The 19055-nt window shown below is 63.1% G+C and overlaps 3 protein-coding genes across 3 annotated transcripts in view; 2 read left to right on the top strand and 1 right to left on the bottom strand.

The window, feature by feature from the left end:
• Positions 1-249: 249 nt before the first annotated feature.
• LOC141938783 (RNA-binding protein 10-like) lies at positions 250-3347 on the bottom strand (the record flags this gene model as incomplete). Its single annotated transcript, XM_074857772.1, has 5 exons — positions 3236-3347; positions 2149-2176; positions 1554-1710; positions 1273-1458; positions 250-352 (listed from the first exon to the last, which is right to left on the bottom strand). Coding segments are annotated over exons 1-5 (580 nt in total), but the record flags the coding sequence as incomplete, so codon positions are not given.
• Positions 3348-3687: 340 nt separating this feature from the next.
• Positions 3688-5759, top strand: NDUFB11 (NADH:ubiquinone oxidoreductase subunit B11). Its single transcript, XM_074857794.1, has 3 exons — positions 3688-3894; positions 4341-4471; positions 5556-5759. Exons 1-3 carry the CDS (start codon positions 3733-3735, stop codon positions 5677-5679), a joined length of 417 nt encoding a protein of 138 aa, XP_074713895.1. The 5' UTR covers positions 3688-3732; the 3' UTR covers positions 5680-5759.
• Positions 5760-8313: 2554 nt separating this feature from the next.
• The window catches only part of LOC141938784 (ubiquitin-like modifier-activating enzyme 1), a 34016-nt gene continuing 23274 nt past the window's right edge, over positions 8314-19055 (top strand). Inside the window, 9 exon segments of the mRNA XM_074857773.1 lie at positions 8314-8432; positions 10108-10218; positions 11373-11431; positions 13349-13517; positions 15750-15884; positions 17368-17474; positions 17784-17874; positions 18286-18418; positions 18785-18882. Coding sequence (XP_074713874.1) covers positions 10108-10218; positions 11373-11431; positions 13349-13517; positions 15750-15884; positions 17368-17474; positions 17784-17874; positions 18286-18418; positions 18785-18882 — 903 coding nt within the window. The 5' untranslated portion in view covers positions 8314-8432.

The following is a 19055-nucleotide window of genomic DNA, read 5'->3' as shown; positions in this document are numbered from 1 at the left end:
CCCTAAATTTGGCACAGCACCCCTGGGTGCTCCCTGGGGATGGAACCAGCACCCCTGGGTGCTCCCTGGGGATGGGATCAGCACCCCTGGGTGCCCCTCGGCGTGAGTAGGGTGGGGACCCAACCTCCCTCCCAACAGACCCAGAACGGTGGATGCCCCCACAAAAGGATACCGCCCCCCACCCCAAAAGGAAACCCAAATATCTGGGTGCCCCTCCCACCCCAGAAAAGGTATCTGGGTGCCCCCCACCCCAAAAAAAGGGTCCCAGGGGCCCGGGCTCACCTGACGACTTGTTGCGCATCAGTCGCACCTCGCGGGGCTGCACCCCCTGCGCCTGCAGCTGCGCCCGGATCTGGGGGGACACGCTCGGCTTCAGGGGGACCCCCGAATCCAGGGAGGGGACCTGGGTCCTTGGGGTGCCCCTAAACCCCCGTAGGGACCCCAAAATGTCTCCCAGGGGGACCCCAGAATCCAGGGAGGGGACCCGGGTGCTTGGGGTGCCCCTAAACCCCCTCACCCCCCACCCCAGGGACCCCAAAATGTCTCCTGGGGGACCCAGGTGTCGGGACCCCCGAATCCAGGGAGGGGACCTGGGTCCTTGGGGTGCCCCTAAACCCCCGTAGGGACCCCAAAATGTCTCCCGGGGGGACCCCAGAATCCAGGGAGGGGACCCGGGTGCTTGGGGTGCCCCTAAACCCCCTCACCCCCCACCCCAGGGACCCCAAAATGTCTCCCGGGGGACCCAGGTGTCCAGGGAGGGGATCTGGGTGCTTGGGGTGCCCTTAAACCCCCATAGGGACCCCAAAATGTCTCCCAGGGGGACCCCAGAATCCAGGGAGGGGACCCGGGTGCTTGGGGCACCCCTAAACCCCCTCATCCCCCACCCCAGGGACCCCAAAATGTCTCCCGGGGGGACCCAAGAACCGAGTGCCTGGGATGAGGGGGGGCGCGAGGGGGCGTGGCTTGTTATGAAAATGGGCGTGGTTAAGGCAAGGGGGCGTGGCCAATCAACCCCTTGTAAAGAACCAGTGTCCTACTGAGGGGGCGTGGCCAGTGTGAGGGGGCGTGGTCAGCGCAAGGGGCGTGGCCAAGCCACCTAGATCCTAACTGCCGGGGGCGTGGCTTAGAGAAAGGGGGCGTGTCCCAACCCCAAGAAGGCGTGGCCTAAACTGAGGAGGCGTGGCTAACCCATCATGTAGTGGGATTTAAAGGGCCAGCGCACCACTGGCCACCGTGACAGAGGCGGGGCTTAGCCCAGGGGGCGTGGCTTACATCGTTCTCAGTGGCGGCCTGGGGCAGCATCCGGAGCATGACGATGGTGCTGGCCCGCGGCTCCTCCTCGGTTGCCTCGGGCCGGTAATCCTGGTCCCGGTAGTCGCTGTCGGCACCGAAGGGCAACGTGGGGGGGGCCGGGGCCGGGTCCCGCTTTCGCGGGGGCTCTGAGCCCTCGTAGGAGGCCTGGAAGGGGGAAAAAAAAAGGGGGGGTTCAAGTGCGTGGAAGGGGGGGGGGGCACCCAGGTGTTTGGGAGGGGACCCCGGGGGCCGGCACCCACCTGAGGGGGGGTCCCAGGGGCGGGGGGTCCCTCGGGAGGGCCCCCGTAGCCGCGATAGTCCATGTCGCGATAGTCGTGATCTCGTTGGGTGCGGGAACCTTCCTCGGGGGGGGTGGGGGCCCCCCCGTAGCGTCCTGTCCGGTCCCCACGGCCCCCCCTGCGGGATGAGGTCAGGGAGGGTCCCCAAATGTCCCCCTATTGCCCCCCAGGGGTCCCCAATATCCCCTCCCCCCTTGCGGGTCCCCATATGTGTCCCCTGGGGGGGTCCCCAAATGTCCCCACCACACTCGGTGCTGCCCCAAAGTCATGTCATCCCTTAGGGGACCCCAAAATGTGTGTGTGTGTCCCCCCCCACCTTGGGGGTCCCCAAATGTCCCCTCTCCCCCTTGAGGGTCCCCAAAATGGCAGCCCCGTGGGGTCCCCAAATGACCCCTCTCCCCTCAGGGTCCCCAAAGTCATCACTCCTCTTGGGGGTCCCCAAAATGTCCCCTCCCCCCATGGGGTCCCCAAATGTCCCCTCCCCCCATGGGGTCCCCCCAAATGTCACACCCCACCCCAGGTCCCCAGTTTCGGGGTCCCCCTGGGTCCCCCCTACCTGCGTTCGTACTCCATGGTGCTGGCACCTGTGGGGGAGAGCGTTACTGGGAGGACTGGGAGGGGGTAGGGGGAAACTGGGGGGGTACTGGGAGCAGCTGGGAGGAACTGAGGGGGTACTGGGGGGCAACTGGGCAGCACTGGGAGGGACTGGGGCATACTGGGAGGTATTGGGGGGCAACTAGGTAGCACTGGGAGGGACTGGGATGAACTAGGAGGGGTATAGGAGGTGCTAGAGGACACTGGGAGTGACTGGGATGAACTGGGGAGGGAACTGGGAGGAACTAGGTGATACTGGGAAGCCCTGAGGGGGGTAACTGGGGGCACTGGGAGAGACTGAGTTGAACTGGAAGTGTACTGAGAGATGACCAAAGTGGAACAGGGGGCAACTGGGGATTGCTGTGAAGGACTGGGATGAACTGGAGGGGCAACAGGAAGTACTGGGATCAACTGGGGAGGAACTGGAAGGCACTGGGAGAGGCTGAGAGGAACTGAGGGGGTACTGGGGGGCAACTGGGCAGCACTGGGAGGGACTGGAGCATATTGGGAGGTATTGGGGGGAAACTAGACAGCACTGGGAGGGGCTGGGATGAACTGGGAGGATACTGGGAGGCACTGGGAAGAAATGGAATGACCTGGAGAGCAGCACTGGGAAGGACTGGGATAGACTGGAACGAACTATGGGGGGTGTAGTGGCCGGCATTGTGGGACATCTGGGGGGCACTGGGAGGGACTGGGATGAACTGGGGGGGACGGTGGGAGGAACTGGGAGATACTGGGACGCCTGGCAGGGTAACTGGGAGGGAAATGGGATGAACTGGGGGCCACTGGGACCTGCCCCAGAGGATGCAAGGCAGCCCAGAGGACCCCACCATGCCCCGCCCCCTCATTAGCATACGAAGCCCCGCCCCATCGTGCCAGTCACCCCTCCAGGCCCCGCCCCCCGCCAGCTCCAGCGCCGGGCCCCGCCCCCTCACCCCCTCTCTAGCCAATCCCCGCCTGCGCCCAAGGTCCCGGTAAGCCCCGCCCCACCCCGGTAAGCCCCGCCCAGCCCCGGTAAGCCCCACCCAGCCCCGGTAAGTCCCGACCTGTCCGCGCTGCTCCGCCGCCGCCGCTCCCGACCAGCAAAATGGCGGCGCCGCTCCGCGCCCGGCCCGCCCCGTGCGCTGGCACCCGCTCCCGCCGCTCTCCCATTGGCCGCTCCGCCCGCCCATCCGCGCGCTCGCCCTTCTCATTGGTCTGCGCCGCCACGCGCCGCGCCGGGGGGCGGGGCCGGCTCTGAGGGGAGAGGCGAGGGGGCGGGGCGTCGCGCCAGCGTGGCTGCGGCGGCCTCTGATTGGCTGCGGGACGGCGGAGCCAGGCGGGGGCGGGACGACGGTCGCGGTTGGTTCGAGGGTGTCAATACCGGTCTCTGATTGGCTGAGCGGCGCGAGGAGGCGGAACCAGGAGCCGCGCGGGGGCGGGACGCCGGGCAAACGCTCTCTCCTGGTTGGTTAGAGCGCGGCGGCGGCGAGCTCTGATTGGCCGGACGGAGAGGCGGAGCGGAAAAGGGCGGAAACGGCTGGGCGGGACGTCCGGCGGGAAGATGGCGGCGCTGGGGAGGGCGCTGAGGGCGCTCCGGGCCAGGGCGCTGCGGGCCGGAGCCCGGGAGCGCTCGGTGGGGCCGGCCGGGGCCGTGGCGCTGCCGCAAGTGCCGCTGGGGGCGGACCCGCACGAGGAGGAGCCAATGGCGGTGGCCCAGAGGAAGGTGGGGGGGGCCTGAGCGGAGGGGGGGCGGGGCTAGAGGAGGGGCGGGGCTTGTGGGGACAACATGGGGTAAGTGGAGGGGACTGGGAGGGGGCGGGGCTTGAGGGGAGGGGTGTGGCTTAATAAAAATGGGCGGGGCTTTGTGGGTGGGGGCAATGGAGGGGCGTGTCCTGGGCAAAGGGTGGAGCCTCATTGGTGGGGTAAGAGTGGGGGCGTGGCTAAGAGGCCCTGGGGGCGGGGCTTAGCTGGGTGCTGCAGGTTGGGGCGGGGCTAAGGGACTTGTGGGCGGGGCTTTTGGGGTGGGGGCGTGGCCTGTAGCAGGTAAAGGAGGGACTGGGCTGGGAAAGGGGCATGGGGGGGGGGGGGGGGTTTGGACACCCCCCACCCCCCCGGGTTTTGGGGGCCAGGGGAGGGGTTTGGGGACACCCAGTGTGCGGGTGCCGGCAGAACCCCGATTACCACGGCTTCTCGGCGGACCCCGACGTCGACGTCCTCAACATGCGGGCGACCTTCTTCGCCGGCGTCTCCATCGCCCTCGTCCTGGGCACCATCTTCCTCCATTACCTGCCCGACTACGGGTGAGGGGGGGGCTCCGGAGGGGTTCTATAGGGGCCTACGAGACACCTAAAGGGGCTTAGGAGGGAATTTAGGGGGCCCCTGGGGGGTACTGGGGGATGGGAGGGGTCTGTAGGGGCCAATGAGGGGGTGTAGGGGCCTATAAGGAGCTATTAGGGGTCTTATAGGAGCTTATAGGGTGGTATAGGGAGGTTGTAGGGGGTTGTGGGGGTCTATAGGGGGCTATAAGGGGATGGGAGGGTCTGTAAGGATCTATGAGGGGGTATAGGGGCCTATAGGGTGTCCCCAGAAGTCCTATAGGGGCTTATAGGAAGCCCTGAGGGGATGTAGGGGGTCCCGAGGGAGCTCGTGGGGGTCTATAGGGGTCTATGAGGAATATAGGGGACCACTAGGGGGGTATTGGGGGATGGGAGGGCCTGGGGGGTTCTGTAGGGGCCAATGAGGGGGTGTAGGGGCCTATAGGGAGCTACTAGGGGTCTTATAGGAGCTTATAAGGTGGTATAGGGAGGTTGTAGGGGCTTGTGGGGGTCTATAGGGGGCTATGAGGGAATATAGGGGACCCCTAGAGGGGTATTAGGGGATGGGGGGGCCGGGGGGGGTATGCAGGGGTCTGAGGGGATATAGGGGTCCCCTAGGAGTGCTATAGGGGTCTGTAGAAGCTCCTGAGGTGATATAGGGAGACTCCATGGGGTCTGTGGGTGCCTATAGAAACTTATATGGGATTCTTACAGTTTTTATGGATACTTATAGAAATGTGTAGTGGGGTAGAGAACATTTTAGATTGGTTTTGAAAGATTTTTCAGATTTGTGACTGTTCGTGTAACATCAGGAACGAGTATAGAAAAGCAAAAACACGTATACGAACGTAAATAAATCCATAATGGAATATAGGAGCCCCCAGCGAGCTATAGGGTGTCTATAGGGGCCTATGGAGGTTATGAGGGGACCGGGGGGTGCTTTAGGGGGGCTCTAAAGCCATACGGGGCTCTGTGGTGGTCTATGGGGGAGCTGGAGGGGGAAGGGGGGGTTGGGGGGGGGGCTATAGGGGTCTATAGGGTCCCTGACCCCCCCGTTGCCCTCCCGCAGGCTGCAGCAATGGGCCCGGCGCGAGGCCGAGCTCCAGATCCGGGAGCGGGAGAGGCGGGGGCTGCCCCTCATCGACCCCAACTACTACGACCCCGCCCGCCTCACCCTGCCCCCCCCGGAGTGACACCCCCCCCCCCAAACCCCTGAGACCCCCCCCAAACCCCTGAGACCCCCCCAAACCCCTGGGATACCCCTAAAACCCTGAGACCCCCCCCCAAGCCCCTGAGACCCCCCCCCAAACCCCTGAGACCCCCCCAAACCCCTGGGATACCCCTAAAACCCCTGAGACCCCCCCCAAAACCCCTGAGACCCCCCCCAAACCCCTGGGATACCCCTAAAACCCCTGAGACCCCCCCCCAAGCCCCTGAGACCCCCCCCCAAACCCCTGGGATACCCCTAAAACCCCTGAGACCCCCCCCAAACCCCTGGGATACCCCTAAAACCCCTGAGACCCCCCCCAAGCCCCTGAGACCCCCCCCAAACCCCTGAGACCCCCCCCAAAACCCTGAGACCCCCCCCCGGGACCCCCCCAAACCCCCTGGGACCCCCCCGGGACCCCCCCAACCCTCCTGAGACCCCCCTGAGACCCCCCCAACCCCCTGAGACCCCCCCCCAAAACCCATGAGACCCCCCCCAAAACCCCCTGGGACCCCCCCCAAACCCCCTGAGACCCCCCCCAAACCCCCCTGAACACCCCCCCCCCTCCCCAACATCTCCTGGGTGCCCCCCAGGGTCAACTGGGTGCCCCTTCCCATCTGGGTCCCCCCCCCTCCTTTTTTTTTTTTGGGGGGGGGGTGTCCCTTTTTGGGGGGGCTGGGGGTACCCAGAAATCTGGGTGTCCTTTGGGGGGGGGCAGGGGCCTCCCTGGGGGTCTGTTAATAAAGTGACGGAGCTCAGCCGGACCCTGGGCCCCCACTTTTTTTGGGGGGGGGGGGAGGACTTGGGCACCTTTGTCCCTTTTTTGGGGGGGGGGGGGGTCTGGAATACCTGAACTACATTTCCCAGCAGCCCCCGCGGTGCTGTGACGTCATCAGGCTGTCCCCATGGTCCTATAGCCCCCCCCCCCCCCAAGTCACCTATAGGTCCTTATAGCCTCCAAGATACACCCCCCCCCCCCCGAGCGCCTATAGCCCCCGGCCCCCCCCCGCAGGCTCTGTTGGGCCCCTATAGATTCCCCAGCGGGTCCTGTAGCCCTGCCCTAAGCCCCTATAGGTCCCCATAGCCCCCTATAACCCACCCCTATAGGTCCCTATAGCCCCCCAAGCCCCCCCTGGGCACCTATAGGACCCCCACAGCACCCCCATAGCTCCTCAATGGGTCCCTATAGGCTTCTGAACCCCCTACAAGGCCCTATAGCCCTCTGAGGCTCCCCATAGCCCCCTATAGGTTGCTATATGTCCCCCACCCCCGTTGACCCCTGTAGCTAACCTATAGCCCCCTATAGGGCCCCATATTCCCCTATAGCCTCGCCCCTGGCCCATTATAGCCCCCACATAAGTTCCCCATAATCTTCTATATGTCCCTATATTGCCTCATAGACCTGTGTCGACCCCATAGGGGCCCCCTATAGGCCCCTATAGACTCTCACAGGCTCCCAATAGGCGCCTATGGGCCCCTATGTTGCATTGTAGGCCCCCTATAGGCCCCTATATCCCCCCCATAGGCTCCCTATAGGCCCCAGTGGGCCCCTACATTGCATTGTAGGTCCCCTATAGGCCCCTATATCCCCTCAGAGGCCCCTATAGCCTCTCACAGGCTCCCTATAGCCCCCTATATCCCCTCAGACACCCCTATAGACTCACAGGCTCCTTATAGCCCCTATATCCTCCCCCATAGGCTCCCCATAGCCCCGATGGGCCCCTACGTTGCATTTGAAGCTCCTTATAGGCCCCTATATCCCCTCAAAGGCCCCTATAGACTCTCACATGTTCCCTATGGCCACCTATAGGCTCCCCATAGCCCCCTGTATGCCTCTATACTGCCTCATAGGCCCCTGTCGACCCCCTAAGGGCCCCCTATAGGTCCCTATATTCTCTCAGAAGCCCCTATAGATTCTCATAGGCTCCCTATAGGTGCCTATAGGCCCCTATATCCCCTTCAGAGGCCCCTACAGACTCTTGCAGGCTCCCTATAGCCCCCTATATCCCCTCAGAGGCCCCTATAGACTGGTGCAGGCTCCCTATAGCCCCCTATATCCCCTCAGAGGCCCCTATAGACTGTCGCAGGCTCCCTATAGCCCCCTATATCCCCTCAGAGGCCCCTACAGACTCTCGCAGGCTCCCTATAGGCCCCTATATCCCCCTAGAAGACCCCATAGCCTCTCGCAGGCTCCCTATAGCCCCTTATATCCCCTTGGAGACCCCTATAGACTGTCACAGGCTCCCTATAGGCCCCTATACCCCCCCCGAGGCCCCTATAGCCTCTCTCAGGCTCCCTATAGGCCCCTATATCCTCCCCTAGAGGCTCCCTATAGGCCCCCTATACCTTCCCCCCCCCCCCCCCCCCCATAGGCCCCCCGTGTCCCCTCCCGGCCGCCGTCGGGGACGCGCGCGGTGCTGTGTCACGAGGCCCCGCCCCTCCCCCCCCGGTTCGCTCCACATCCGGGGCCTCGGCGGGAGGGAGGGGGCGGGGCCAGCCGGGGCGCGTCCTTCCCCCCACCAATCAGCGCGTCGGGGGAGGAGGCGGGCGGTGGCGGGAGGCGACCACCAATAGAAAGGCGGCTCCGGGGGCCTTCGGCCAATGGGAAGGGTCGGGGGGCGGGTCTTAGGGTGAGGAAGGAGGGGGCGGTGGGGGGCAGCCGCCGCCGTCGCCATCTTGTCGCGGAGGAGCCGAGCGGAGCGGGCGGGACCCGGCGGCGGGGCCTGGACAGCATCATTGGTGCGGGGGGGCCGGGCCGGGGGGGACCCCGGGAGGCGGCGGGGGAGGGGGGGAAGGGGAAAAATGGGGGGGATTCGGTGGGGGGGGGGGGTGGGAACCCTGCACCGGTTTGTGGGAACCCCCCCTCAGGGCCTGAGGGGAGGCCGCGGGGGGGCTGCTCCCCTCCCGCCCCCCCCTCGGGGTCCGCCGGTAATGGGAAGCCGGGCCCGGTGAGTGGGGACCCCCCCCCCGTAACGGGACCCCCCCGGTACTGCCCCCCCCGCGCCCCTCCCGGCGGTGGGATCCCCTCAATGGGAGCCCCTGGGAAAGCCCCGCCCCGGGGAAGCTTGTGGGGAGTGGGGGGGTCCTGTGGGTCCCTTGGGGGGGGCAGTGTCACCCGGTGTCCCTTAGTGCCCCCCTGTGTCACCCAGTGTGTCCCTCCATCCCCCAGTGTCACCTGGTGTCACCCTCTGTCACCCGGTGTGTCCCCCTCCATCCCTCAGTGCCCCCCGGTGTCACCCTTTGTCACCCAGGCTGTCCCCGAGTGTCCCCCCCCGGTGTCACCCTCCATCCCTCAGTGTCATGCGGTGTCACTCTCCATCCCCTGGTGTCACCCTCTGTCACCTGGTGTGTCCCCAAGTGTCCCCTTCCATCCCCAGGTGTCCCCAAGTGTCCCCCTCCATCCCTCAGTGTCACCCGGTGTCCCCCAGTGTCACCCTCTGTCACCTGGTGTGTCCCCAAGTGTCCCCCTCCATCCCCCAGTGTCACCCTCTGTCACCTGGTGTGTCCCCAAGTGCCCCCCTCCATCCCCCAATGTCCCCCAGTGCCCCCCCGCTGTCACTCTCCATCTCTCAGTGTCACCCTCCATCCCCTAGTGTCACCCTCTGTCACCTGGTGTGTCCCCCTCCATCCCCCAGTGTCACCCTTTGTCACCCAGTCTGTCCCCAAGTGCCCCCCTCCATCCCCCGCTGTCCCCCAGTGCCCCCCCTGGTGTAACCCTCCATCCCTCAGTGTCACCCAGTGTCACCCTCCATCCCTTGCTGTCTCCCAGTGTCACCCTCTGTCGCCTGGTGTGTCCCCAAGTGCCCCCCTCCATCCCCCAGTGTCCCCAAGTGTCACTCTCCATCCCTCAGTGTCACCTGGTGTCCCCCAGTGTCCCTCCTGGTGTCACCCTCCATCCCTCAGTGTCATCTGGTGTCACCCTCCATGCCCTAGTGTCCCCCGGTGTCACCCTCTGTCACCTGGTGTGTCCCCAAGTGTCCCCCTCCATCCCCCAGTGTCCCCAAGTGTCCATTTCTCTATGCCCCAGTGTCACCCCATGTCCCTCCCCCCCCCTCCAGTATCCCCTGGTGTCACCCAGTGTCACCTTCTCTATCCCTGGTGCCACCAGTGTCACTGTGTGTCCCTCAGTGCCACCCCATGTGTCACCCACCACCCTCAGTGTCACCCGCTGCCACCCCACGTCCCCCCAAATATCACCCACTGCCCCCAGCATCACCTTGTGTCACCCCACGTCCCTCCCGGTGTCACCTGACGTCCCTGCGTGTCCCTCAGTGCCCCCCTGCGTGTCACCCACCACCCTCAGTGTCACCCACTGCCACCCTGCCCCCCCCAAATGTCACCCTGTGTCCCTGCTGCTGTCACCCTGGGTGTCCCCTCATGTCCCCAGCTGACCTCTGACCTCTGACCCCCGCAGATGTCCAGCTCCCCGCTGTCGAAGAAGCGCCGCGTCTCCGGGTCCGAGCCGCCGACGGGCTCCAGCCGCGCCCCCGCCCCCGCCGTCCCCCCCAGCGTCACCCCCACCAACGTGAGTGTCACCCGACTGTCACCTGGGTGTCCCCATCGCCACCCGGGGTGGGGCCCTGTCACCTTCCCTGGGCTTCTTGTCACCTCTCTGGTGCTCCAAACCACCCCCACTAAGGTGGTTGTCACCCGGTGTCACCTTTTTGTCACCTGGTGCCACCTTTTTGTCACCCGGTGTTACCCACCTGTCACCTCGGTGTCCCCAGCATCCCCCGGGTGTCCCCATCACTGGCAGGGGGGGCCCTGTCACCTTCCCTGGGCTTGTTGTCACCTCTCTGGTACTCCGAGCCACCCCCACTAAGGTGGTTGTCACCTGGTGGCACCTTTTTGTCACCTAGTGCCACCTTTTTGTCACCTGGTGGTAGCTCCTTGTCACCCTTGGGTGTCCCTGTCACCTTCTGAGGGGCCCTGTCACCTTCTCTGGGCTTGTTGTCACCTCTCTGGTGCTCTGAGCCACCCCCCCCTAAGGTGTTTGTCACCCAGTGCCACCACCTCTATGTCACCTGGTGTTACCCAGCTGTCACCTGGGTGTCCCTGTCACCTTCTCTGCGGTCGTTGTCACCTCTCTGTGCTCAGAGCCACCCCCCCTAAGGTGGTTGTCACCTGGTGTCACCTTTTTGTCACCTGGTGTTACCTGGTTGTCACCCCTGGGTGTCCCTGTCACCCTCTGGGAGGGCTCTGTCACCTTCTCTGGGCTTGTCACCTCCGTGGTGCTCTGAGCCACATGCGTTAATGTGATTGTCACCCGGTGTCACCCGGTTGTCACCTGGTGTCACCCAGCTGTCCTTACGTGCCCCGGGGGTGACGTGTCCCTCTCAGTCCTCATTGTCCTTCTCTGCTCAGAGCCACCCCCACCAACAGGAGTGTCACCCGCTTGTCACCCCCCCGGGTGTCCCTGTCACCCTGTCTGCTCTCGTTGTCACCTCTGGGGTGCTCAGAGCCACCCCTGTCCATGGGGGTGTCACCTGGGTGTCCGGGGGGGGTGACACAGGTCCCCCTCTCCTCATTGTCCCCCCCTGCTCTTCTCACAGCCCCCCTCACCCCTGGGCATGTCACCCACTCCCAGTGTCACCCCTTTGTCACCTCTCAGCCCCCCACCGGGTGCCCCTGTCCCCCCCTGGTGACACTGTTGTCACCTTTTGTGTCCCCCCCCCTCAGGGCATGGCGAAGAACGGGGGCGAGGCCGAGATCGATGAGGGGCTCTACTCCCGCCAGCTGTGAGTACCCCAGGGACTTGGGGGGGTCCCTGTGGGCTTGGGGGGGTCCCTTTGGGCTTTGGGGGGTCTCCCCAGATGTCTGGGGACCTTCTGGGAGTTTTGGGGGGCTCCTGAGGTGCTTGGGGGGGGCTCCTGAGGTGCTTGAGTGGATCCCTATGGACTTGGGGGGGGGGCTCCCTGGGTGCCTGGGTCCCCCCCTAGAAGTTTTGGGGGGGTCCCTATGGACTTTGGAGGGGGCTCCCCAAATGTCTGGGGGCCTTCTGGGAGTTTTGGGGGGGGTCCTTAGGGATTTGGGGTGCTCCATGGGGGTATTGGGGGGGTCCTCAGGTGCCTGGGCCCCCCCCCAGGAGTGTTGGGGGGGTCCCTATAGGTTTGGGGGGGCTCTATAGGTGCTTGGGGGGGTCCTTAGGGATTTGGGGTGCTCCATGGGGGGGTTGGGGGGTCCCTATGGATTTGGGGGGGGTCTCCAGACTCCTGGATCCCTCCTGGTGGTGTTGGGGGGCTCCCTATAGGGTTGGGGGGAGCCTCTATAGGTGCTTGGGGGGTCCCTGTGGACTGGGGGGGGCTCTAGAGGTGCTTGGGGGGTCCTTAAGGATTTGGGGGGTCCCTGTAGGTTTTGGGGGGCTCTAGAGGTGCTTGGGGGGGTCCTTAGGGATTTGGGGTGCCCCGTGCGGGTGTCGGGGGGGAACTATGGATTTTGGGGGGTCTCTATAGGTGCTTGGGGTGCTCCCTGTGGACTGGGGGGGGGGCTCTACAGGTGCTTGGGGTGCTCCATGGGGGTGTTGGGGGGGTCCCTATGGATTTGGGGGGGGGCCCAGACTCCTGGGCACCTCCTGGTGGTGTTGGGGGGCTCCCTATAGGGTTGAGGGGAGCCTCTATAGGTGCTTGGTGGGGTCCCTGTGGACTGGGGGGGGCTCTAGAGATGCTTGGGGGGGTCCTTAAGGATTTGGGGTACTCTGTGGGGGTGTTGGGGGGTCCCCAGGTGCCTGGGTCCGTCCCAGGAGTTTTGGGGGGACCCTATAGACTTTGGGGGGGCTGCATAGGTGCTTGGGGGGGTCCCTATGGACTGGGGGGGGGGGCTCTAGAGGTGCTTGAGGGGGTCCTTAGGGATTTGGGGTGCTCCATGGGGGTGTTGGGGGTCCCTATAGATTTTGGGGGGTTCTATAGGTGCTTGGGGTGGTCCCTATGGACTGAGGGGGGCTCTATAGGTGCTTGGGGGGGTCCTTAGGGAGTTGGGGTGCTCCATGGGGGTATTGTGGGGGTCCCTATAGGTTTTGGGGGGCTCTAGAAGTGCTTGGGGGGGTCCTTAGGGATTTGGGGTGCTCCATGGGGGGGGCCCCAGGTGCCTGGATCCCTCCCAGGAGTTTTGGGGGGTCCCTATAGACTTTGGGGGGGCTGCATAGGTGCTTGTGAGGGTCCCTATGGATTTGGGGGGCTCCCTATAGGTTTGGGGGGGCTCTATAGGTGCTTGGGGGGGGGTCCTTAAGGATTTGGGGTGCTCCATGGGGGTGTTGGGGGGTCCCTATAGGTTTTGGGGGGCTCTATAGGTGCTTGGGGTGGTCCCTATGGACTGAGGGGGGCTCTATAGGTGCTTGGGGGGGTCCTTAGGGATTTGGGGTGCTCTGTGGGGGTGTTGGGGGGGTCTCTATAGGTTGGGGGGGCCTCTATAGGTGCTTGGGGGGGTCCTCAGGGATTTGGGGTGCTCCGTGGGGTGTTGGGGGGGTCCCTTGGTGCGGGGGGGGGGGGGGGGGGGGCAGTTCCTTACAAACCTGGGGGGCTCCCCAGCCGCTCAGATCCCTCCCAGGTACCTTCAGCCATTTCCACGGCCCTGGGTGAATCTTGGGGGACCCCGGGAGGATTTGGGGGACCCCCCCCCGACCCACCCCCCCCCCCCCTTTTTTTCCTGCCCCCCCCCAGGTACGTGCTGGGGCACGAGGCGATGAAGCGGATGCAAACGTCCAACGTCCTGGTGTCGGGGCTGCGGGGGCTGGGGGTGGAGGTGGCCAAAAACCTGGTGCTGGGGGGGGTCAAATCCGTCACCCTCCACGACCCCCAACCCGCTGCCTGGACTGACCTCGCTTCCCAGGTGAGTTAATTAACCCTCGGTGCTTAATTAACGACTCCCCCCTTCCCCCCCCCCAAACCTCCCAGGGTAGTGAAGTGCCTTAGTGGGGGGGGGGGGGGGTGTCTGGGGTGAGTTAAATGCCCCCCCCCAGGGTAATTAACCCACCCCTGGAGTTATTATCAGGGCTCATCAGGAGTTAAATACCTCCCTGAATAATTAATTAATCAGGGGGATAATTAACGACCATGAGGCTGTTGTTGTCTGGGGTGATTGGGTTCCTCAGGGGAGCTAAATGCCCCTGTTGGGGTAATTAATGAATTGCTGGTGTCGTTACCAGGGCAATTAAATGATATGTGGTAGGGTGATTAATTGTGTTGAGGAATAATTAATTAACTGAGGGCTAATTAGTGAGCATAGGAGGTAATTAGCGCAGTGGGAGAGGTGGTGTGTGGGGTGATTGAGTTGCCTAGGGAAGGTAAATGCCCCCCCCCTGGGGTAATTAATCCACCCCTGAAGTTGTAATCAGGGTTTATGAAAAAACATAAACGTTTTTTTCATGGGTTAATTAATTAAAATTTGAATTAATTAATTAGCTTGGGGATAATTAATGAATTGGGGGGTAATGAACCCCCATGGGGCTGTTGTTCTCTGGGGTGATTGGGTTCCTCAGGGGAGCTGGATGCCTTTGCTTGGGCTAATTAATTATGTGGTGGAATAATTAATTAATCTCAGAGTAATTAATTAGCGTGGGGGGTAATTGGGGGGGGTGTTGTGTGGGTGATTGGCTTGTTAATCCCCCCCGCCCCCGGTGATAATTAATCACCGTTGAGGTCGTAATAGGGGATTATCAGGAGAATTAAGTGTTTCCCTTGAGTTAATTAATTAAGCTGGGGTATAATTAATTAAGCTGGGGGGTAATTAGTTCCTATGAGGCGTTGTGTGGGGTAAATGAGTTTCTCAAAGGAAATAAATGCTTTTTTAGGGGCAATTAATATGCTGAGGGGGGGCAAATATCCCCCCACCTTTGCTTTGTGGGGTGGTTCAGGCCCCCCTGGCCCTTAAATACCCCCTGGGGGGGTCTAAATACCCCCCATAGCCCTTAAATGCCCCCCCAGGCCCATAATTACCCCCCCCCGGGTGCCTAAATACCCCCGAAGACGTTAAATATCCTCCTGGGGGCCTATAGAAACCCCCCCCCCAAGCCATTAAATACCCCTTGGGGGCCCTAAATACCCCCCCCCGGGTACTTAAATACCCCCCAGGGGTCCTAAATACCCCCATGGGGTACCTAAATACCCCCCCCCACCTTTAAATAACCCCCCAGGGGCCCTAAATAACCCCCCAGGGGTACCTAAATACCCCCCTGCCTTTAAATACCCTCCCATGGAACGTAAATACCTCCCCTGGGGTACGTAAATACCCTCCCCCGGCCTTTAAATATCCCCCCAGGGGTCCTAAATACCCCACCAGGGCACCTAAATACCTCCCTGGCCTTTAAAGATCCCCCCACAGACCCTAAATACCCCCTCAGGGGCCTTAGATACCTACCAGGGGTACCTAAATACCCTTCTCCAGCCTTTAAATACCCCCCAGGGGTACCTAAATACCCGCCCACCTTTATAGACCCCCCCCAGGGGTCCTAAATACCCCCTCCTGGGGCACTAAATACCCACCTGGGGTTCCTAAATACCCCCCCAGGGGCCCTAAATACACACCCCACATCCCCCCCACCTTTAAATACCCCCCCCAGGGGCACTAAATACCCACCTGGAGTTCCTAAATACCCCCCCACACCTTTAAATACCCCCTAGGGGCCCTAAATACCCGCCCCCACCTTTAAATACCCCCCCAGCGTTCCTAAATACCCCCCCAGGGTTCCTAAATACCCCCCCAGGGTTCCTAAATACCCCCCCCCCTTTAAATACCCCCTAGGGCCCTAAATACTCCCCCCACCTTTAAATACCCCCCCAGGAGCACTAAATTCCCACCCAGGGTTCCTAAATAACCCCCCCCCCCTTTAAATACCCCCCTGGGTTCCTAAATACCCCCCCCCCCAGCCTTTAAATTCCCCCTCAATACCCCTTTAGGTTCCCTAAATCCCCCCGTAGATTCCTTGGGGGGGGTTCCCTGTCTGTTGGAGGGGGCGGGGGGTGTGTCTGGGTGGGTTGTGATTTCCAGGGGAGATTGTAGGGACTCCCCTGACCCCCCTTTATTTTTGGGGTGTGTCGTGTCTGTTCCCCCCCCTCCCCCCAGTTCTACCTGCGGGAGGAAGACGTGGGGCAGAACCGGGCGGAGGCGACGCTGCCCCGATTGGCCGAGCTCAACGCCTACGTGGCCGTCAGCAGCACCCGTCAGCCCCTCAGCCAGGACCTGCTCGCACCCTTCCAGGTACACCCGACGTCCGCCTGTACCCCCCCCAACATCCGCCTGTACCCCCGACATCCGCCTGCGCCCCCCCACATCTGCCTGTACCCCCTTTTCTTCCCCAAAATCACTGCTCAGGCTGTTTATTTGGCTGTCCGACTGTCCCTTCCTTGTCTGACTGTCTCTCACGTGGCCGACTGTAATCTCCGTGACCCGTTGTACCTCTAAAAGCCACCTGTACCCACCCGGTGACGGTTGCGATCGCGAAAACACCGGTGGCCTCGCCCCGTCCGTCGCTGGGGTGTCACCCAGCTGGTTGTCCTCGCGGCCGACTGTAGCTTCCGTGGCCGGTTGTACCCTGAACAACCGCATTAACCCTCCCTGGGGACTGTTGTGTCTCCGGGGACAGCGTTTCCCTCCCCACAACCACCCCTGGGGCTGTTTGTGTCAGCGTCCCCCCATCTCCACGGCCGGTTGTGTGTCCGACTGTAGCTCTCCAGGGCTCCTTGTGTTGCTGTGGCTGCCTGTACCCCCCTTCCGCCCCCCCCAGGATTTTTGTACCCCCAATTTTTGGGGTGTCGTAGTCCCCACGTGCTGTTACACTTCCAACTGTCCGCCTGTCTGCGTGGTTGTACGTCCGACTGTACTTCTACGGGGCCACTTGTTTCCGTGGCCACCTGTACCCACCCAGAAGTACTTGTCCCCCCCAGTTTTTGCCATTACACGTCCGACTGTTTGTCCACGCGTCTGATTGTGTGTCTGACTGTACCTCTTCGTGCTTGCTTGTGTCTCTGTTGCCGCCTGTCTCTCCGAGCACCCTTTGTACCCACTAGTTTCAGGGTCTGACAGTCACCCCATGCCGTGACACATCCGACTGTCTGTCCCTGCGTCCGGTTGTGTGTCTGCCTGTACCCCTCCGTGGCTCCTTGTGTCTCCACGGGCGCCTGTACCCGCTCAAGACCCCTTGTAACTCCCGTTGTCTGGCTCTGACACTCCCACGTGCTGTTGTCTGTCATGTTGTGTGTCTGCCTGTACCTCTCCATGGTTCCCTGTGTATCCGTGGCCGCCTGTACCCACTCGGGACCCCCTGTTCCCCCTCAAAACTGCCTCTATCTTGTATTTTTTTGGTCTGACAGTCTCCGCATCCCTTTACCTGTCAGCTTGTCCAGCCGGTTGTGCGTCCGACTGTACCTTTATGTGACTCTGTGTCCCCATGGCTGCCTGTACCCCCCCAGGACCTCCCCCCATACCCCCTGTTTTCTGGGTCCGAGGGTCTCCCCATCCCATCTGGCATCCGTCTGTCCATCCAGCCACCTGGTTGTGCGTCCGCCTGTAGCTCCTTGTCTGCCTGTACCCCTCAAATCCTCCCCCTAACCCTCCCGCAGGGGGGTCATTAACCCTCCAAGAGGGAGTAATTCACACACACCCCCTCCCCGGAGCCTCCTGTCCGTCCGTCTGCCTGTTCCCCGCCGCGGGTGACGGACAGGCGGACGGGATTTTTCTATAGGTGGTGGTGTTGACCAACTCGTCCTTGGAGGAACAACTCTGGGTCGGGGATTTCTGCCACAGCCACGGGATCAAACTGGTGGTGGCCGACACCCGCGGACTTTTTGGGTGAGCCTGGGTCCCTTCTATAGGGTCTCCTGGACGCCTGGGTCCCTTCTATAGGGTCTCCTGGACGCCTGGGTCCCTTCTATAGGGTCTCCTGGACGCCTGGGTCCCTTCTATAGGGTCTCCTGGACGCCTGGGACCTGTTCCAGGCGTGTAGATCCCTTCTATAGGGTCTCCTGGACGCCTGGGACCTGTTCCAGGCGTGTAGATCCCTTCTATAGGGTCTCCCAGATGCCTGGGTCCCCTCTATAGGGGCTCCCAGATGCCTGGGTGCCTGTCTGACCCCCCTCTCCCCCCCCCATTGCATTTTAGGCAGCTTTTCTGTGATTTTGGGGACGACATGGTGGTGACGGACACCAATGGGGAACAACCTCTCAGTGCCATGGTTTCCATGGTGACCAAGGTATCGGACACCCAGAGCCCTGAGGGTGGGGGTAGGGTGTCACCTGGACCCCTGGGTCCCCTGGGGTTGGGTGTAGTGTGTCACCCGGACCCCCAGGTGTGGGAATAGGTGTCACCCTGACCCCCGGCGGGTGGGGGTAGGTATCACCTGGATGCCCACAGGATGGGTGTAGGTGTCACCCGGACGCCCGGGGTGGGGGTAGGTGTCACCCGGACGCCTGAGGGTGGGGGTTGAGCATCACCCAGATCCCTGGGGGTGGGGGTAGGTGTCACCCAGACCCCCGGGGGTGAGGATAGGTGTCACCCGGACCCCTGGGGTTGGGTGTAGGGTGTCACCCTGAGCCCCAGGGGTGGGGGTAGGTGTCACCCAGGCACTAGAGTCCCCTCAGCACCCCATTTCCTCCCCCCGCAGGGGTGCCCGGGGGAGGTGACGTGCCTGGACGAGGCTCGTCACGGCTTCGAGACAGGCGATTTCGTCACCTTCACCGAGGTGGAGGGGATGGAGGAGCTGAACGGCTGCGGCCCCGTCGAGATCCGCGTCCTTGGTGAGCCCACGCGTCTACCGCCCTTCCATAGGGGCCTCCGGGACGCCTGGGTCCCTTCCGTAGGGGCCTCCGGGACGCCTGGGTCCCTTCCGTAGGGGCCTCCGGGACGCCTGGGTCCCTTCCGTAGGGGCCTCCGGGACGCCTGGGTCCCTTCCGTAGGGGCCTCCGGGACGCCTGGGTCCCTTCCGTAGGGGCCTCCGGGACGCCTGGGTCCCTTCCGTAGGGGCCTCCGGGACGCCTGGGTCCCTTCCGTAGGGGCCTCCGGGACGCCTGGGTGCCCTCTATAGGGGCTCCCAGACCCCAAGGTGTCCCCTGTGGGGGATCTCCAGGTTTCTGGGGTCCCTCAGTGACAGCCCCTCCCCCCAGGGCCGTACACCTTCAGCATTGGGGACACCAGCGGGTTCGGGGACTACGTGAGGGGGGGGATTGTCACCCAGGTCAAGATGCCCAAGCACATTCGCTTCGTGAGTGGCACTGGGATGGGACTGGGGGGGCACTGGGAGGGACTGGAGATAGATTGGGGGGGACTGGGAGGAGGCAAGGGGGCACTGGGAGGCCCTGGGAGGGACTGGAGACAGGTTGGGAGGGACTGGGGTGCACTAGGAGGGGACTGGGGACAGAATGGGAGGCACTGGGA

This window comes from Strix uralensis, unplaced genomic scaffold, assembly GCF_047716275.1.
Source record: "Strix uralensis isolate ZFMK-TIS-50842 unplaced genomic scaffold, bStrUra1 scaffold_305, whole genome shotgun sequence".
Taxonomy (NCBI): domain Eukaryota; kingdom Metazoa; phylum Chordata; class Aves; order Strigiformes; family Strigidae; genus Strix; species Strix uralensis.
Note: the sequence above shows the minus strand (reverse complement) of the source record. Positions and strands in the feature narration are given on the sequence as shown.

Coding starts and splice junctions, on each gene's coding strand:
- NDUFB11 (XM_074857794.1), top strand. CDS start 3,733: ATGGCGGCGCTGGGGAGGGCGCTGAGGGCGCTCCGGGCCAGGGCGCTG. Junction 3,895..4,340: donor TGGCGGTGGCCCAGAGGAAG/GTGGGGGGGGCC, acceptor GGGTGCCGGCAG/AACCCCGATTACCACGGCTT. Junction 4,472..5,555: donor CATTACCTGCCCGACTACGG/GTGAGGGGGGGG, acceptor GCCCTCCCGCAG/GCTGCAGCAATGGGCCCGGC.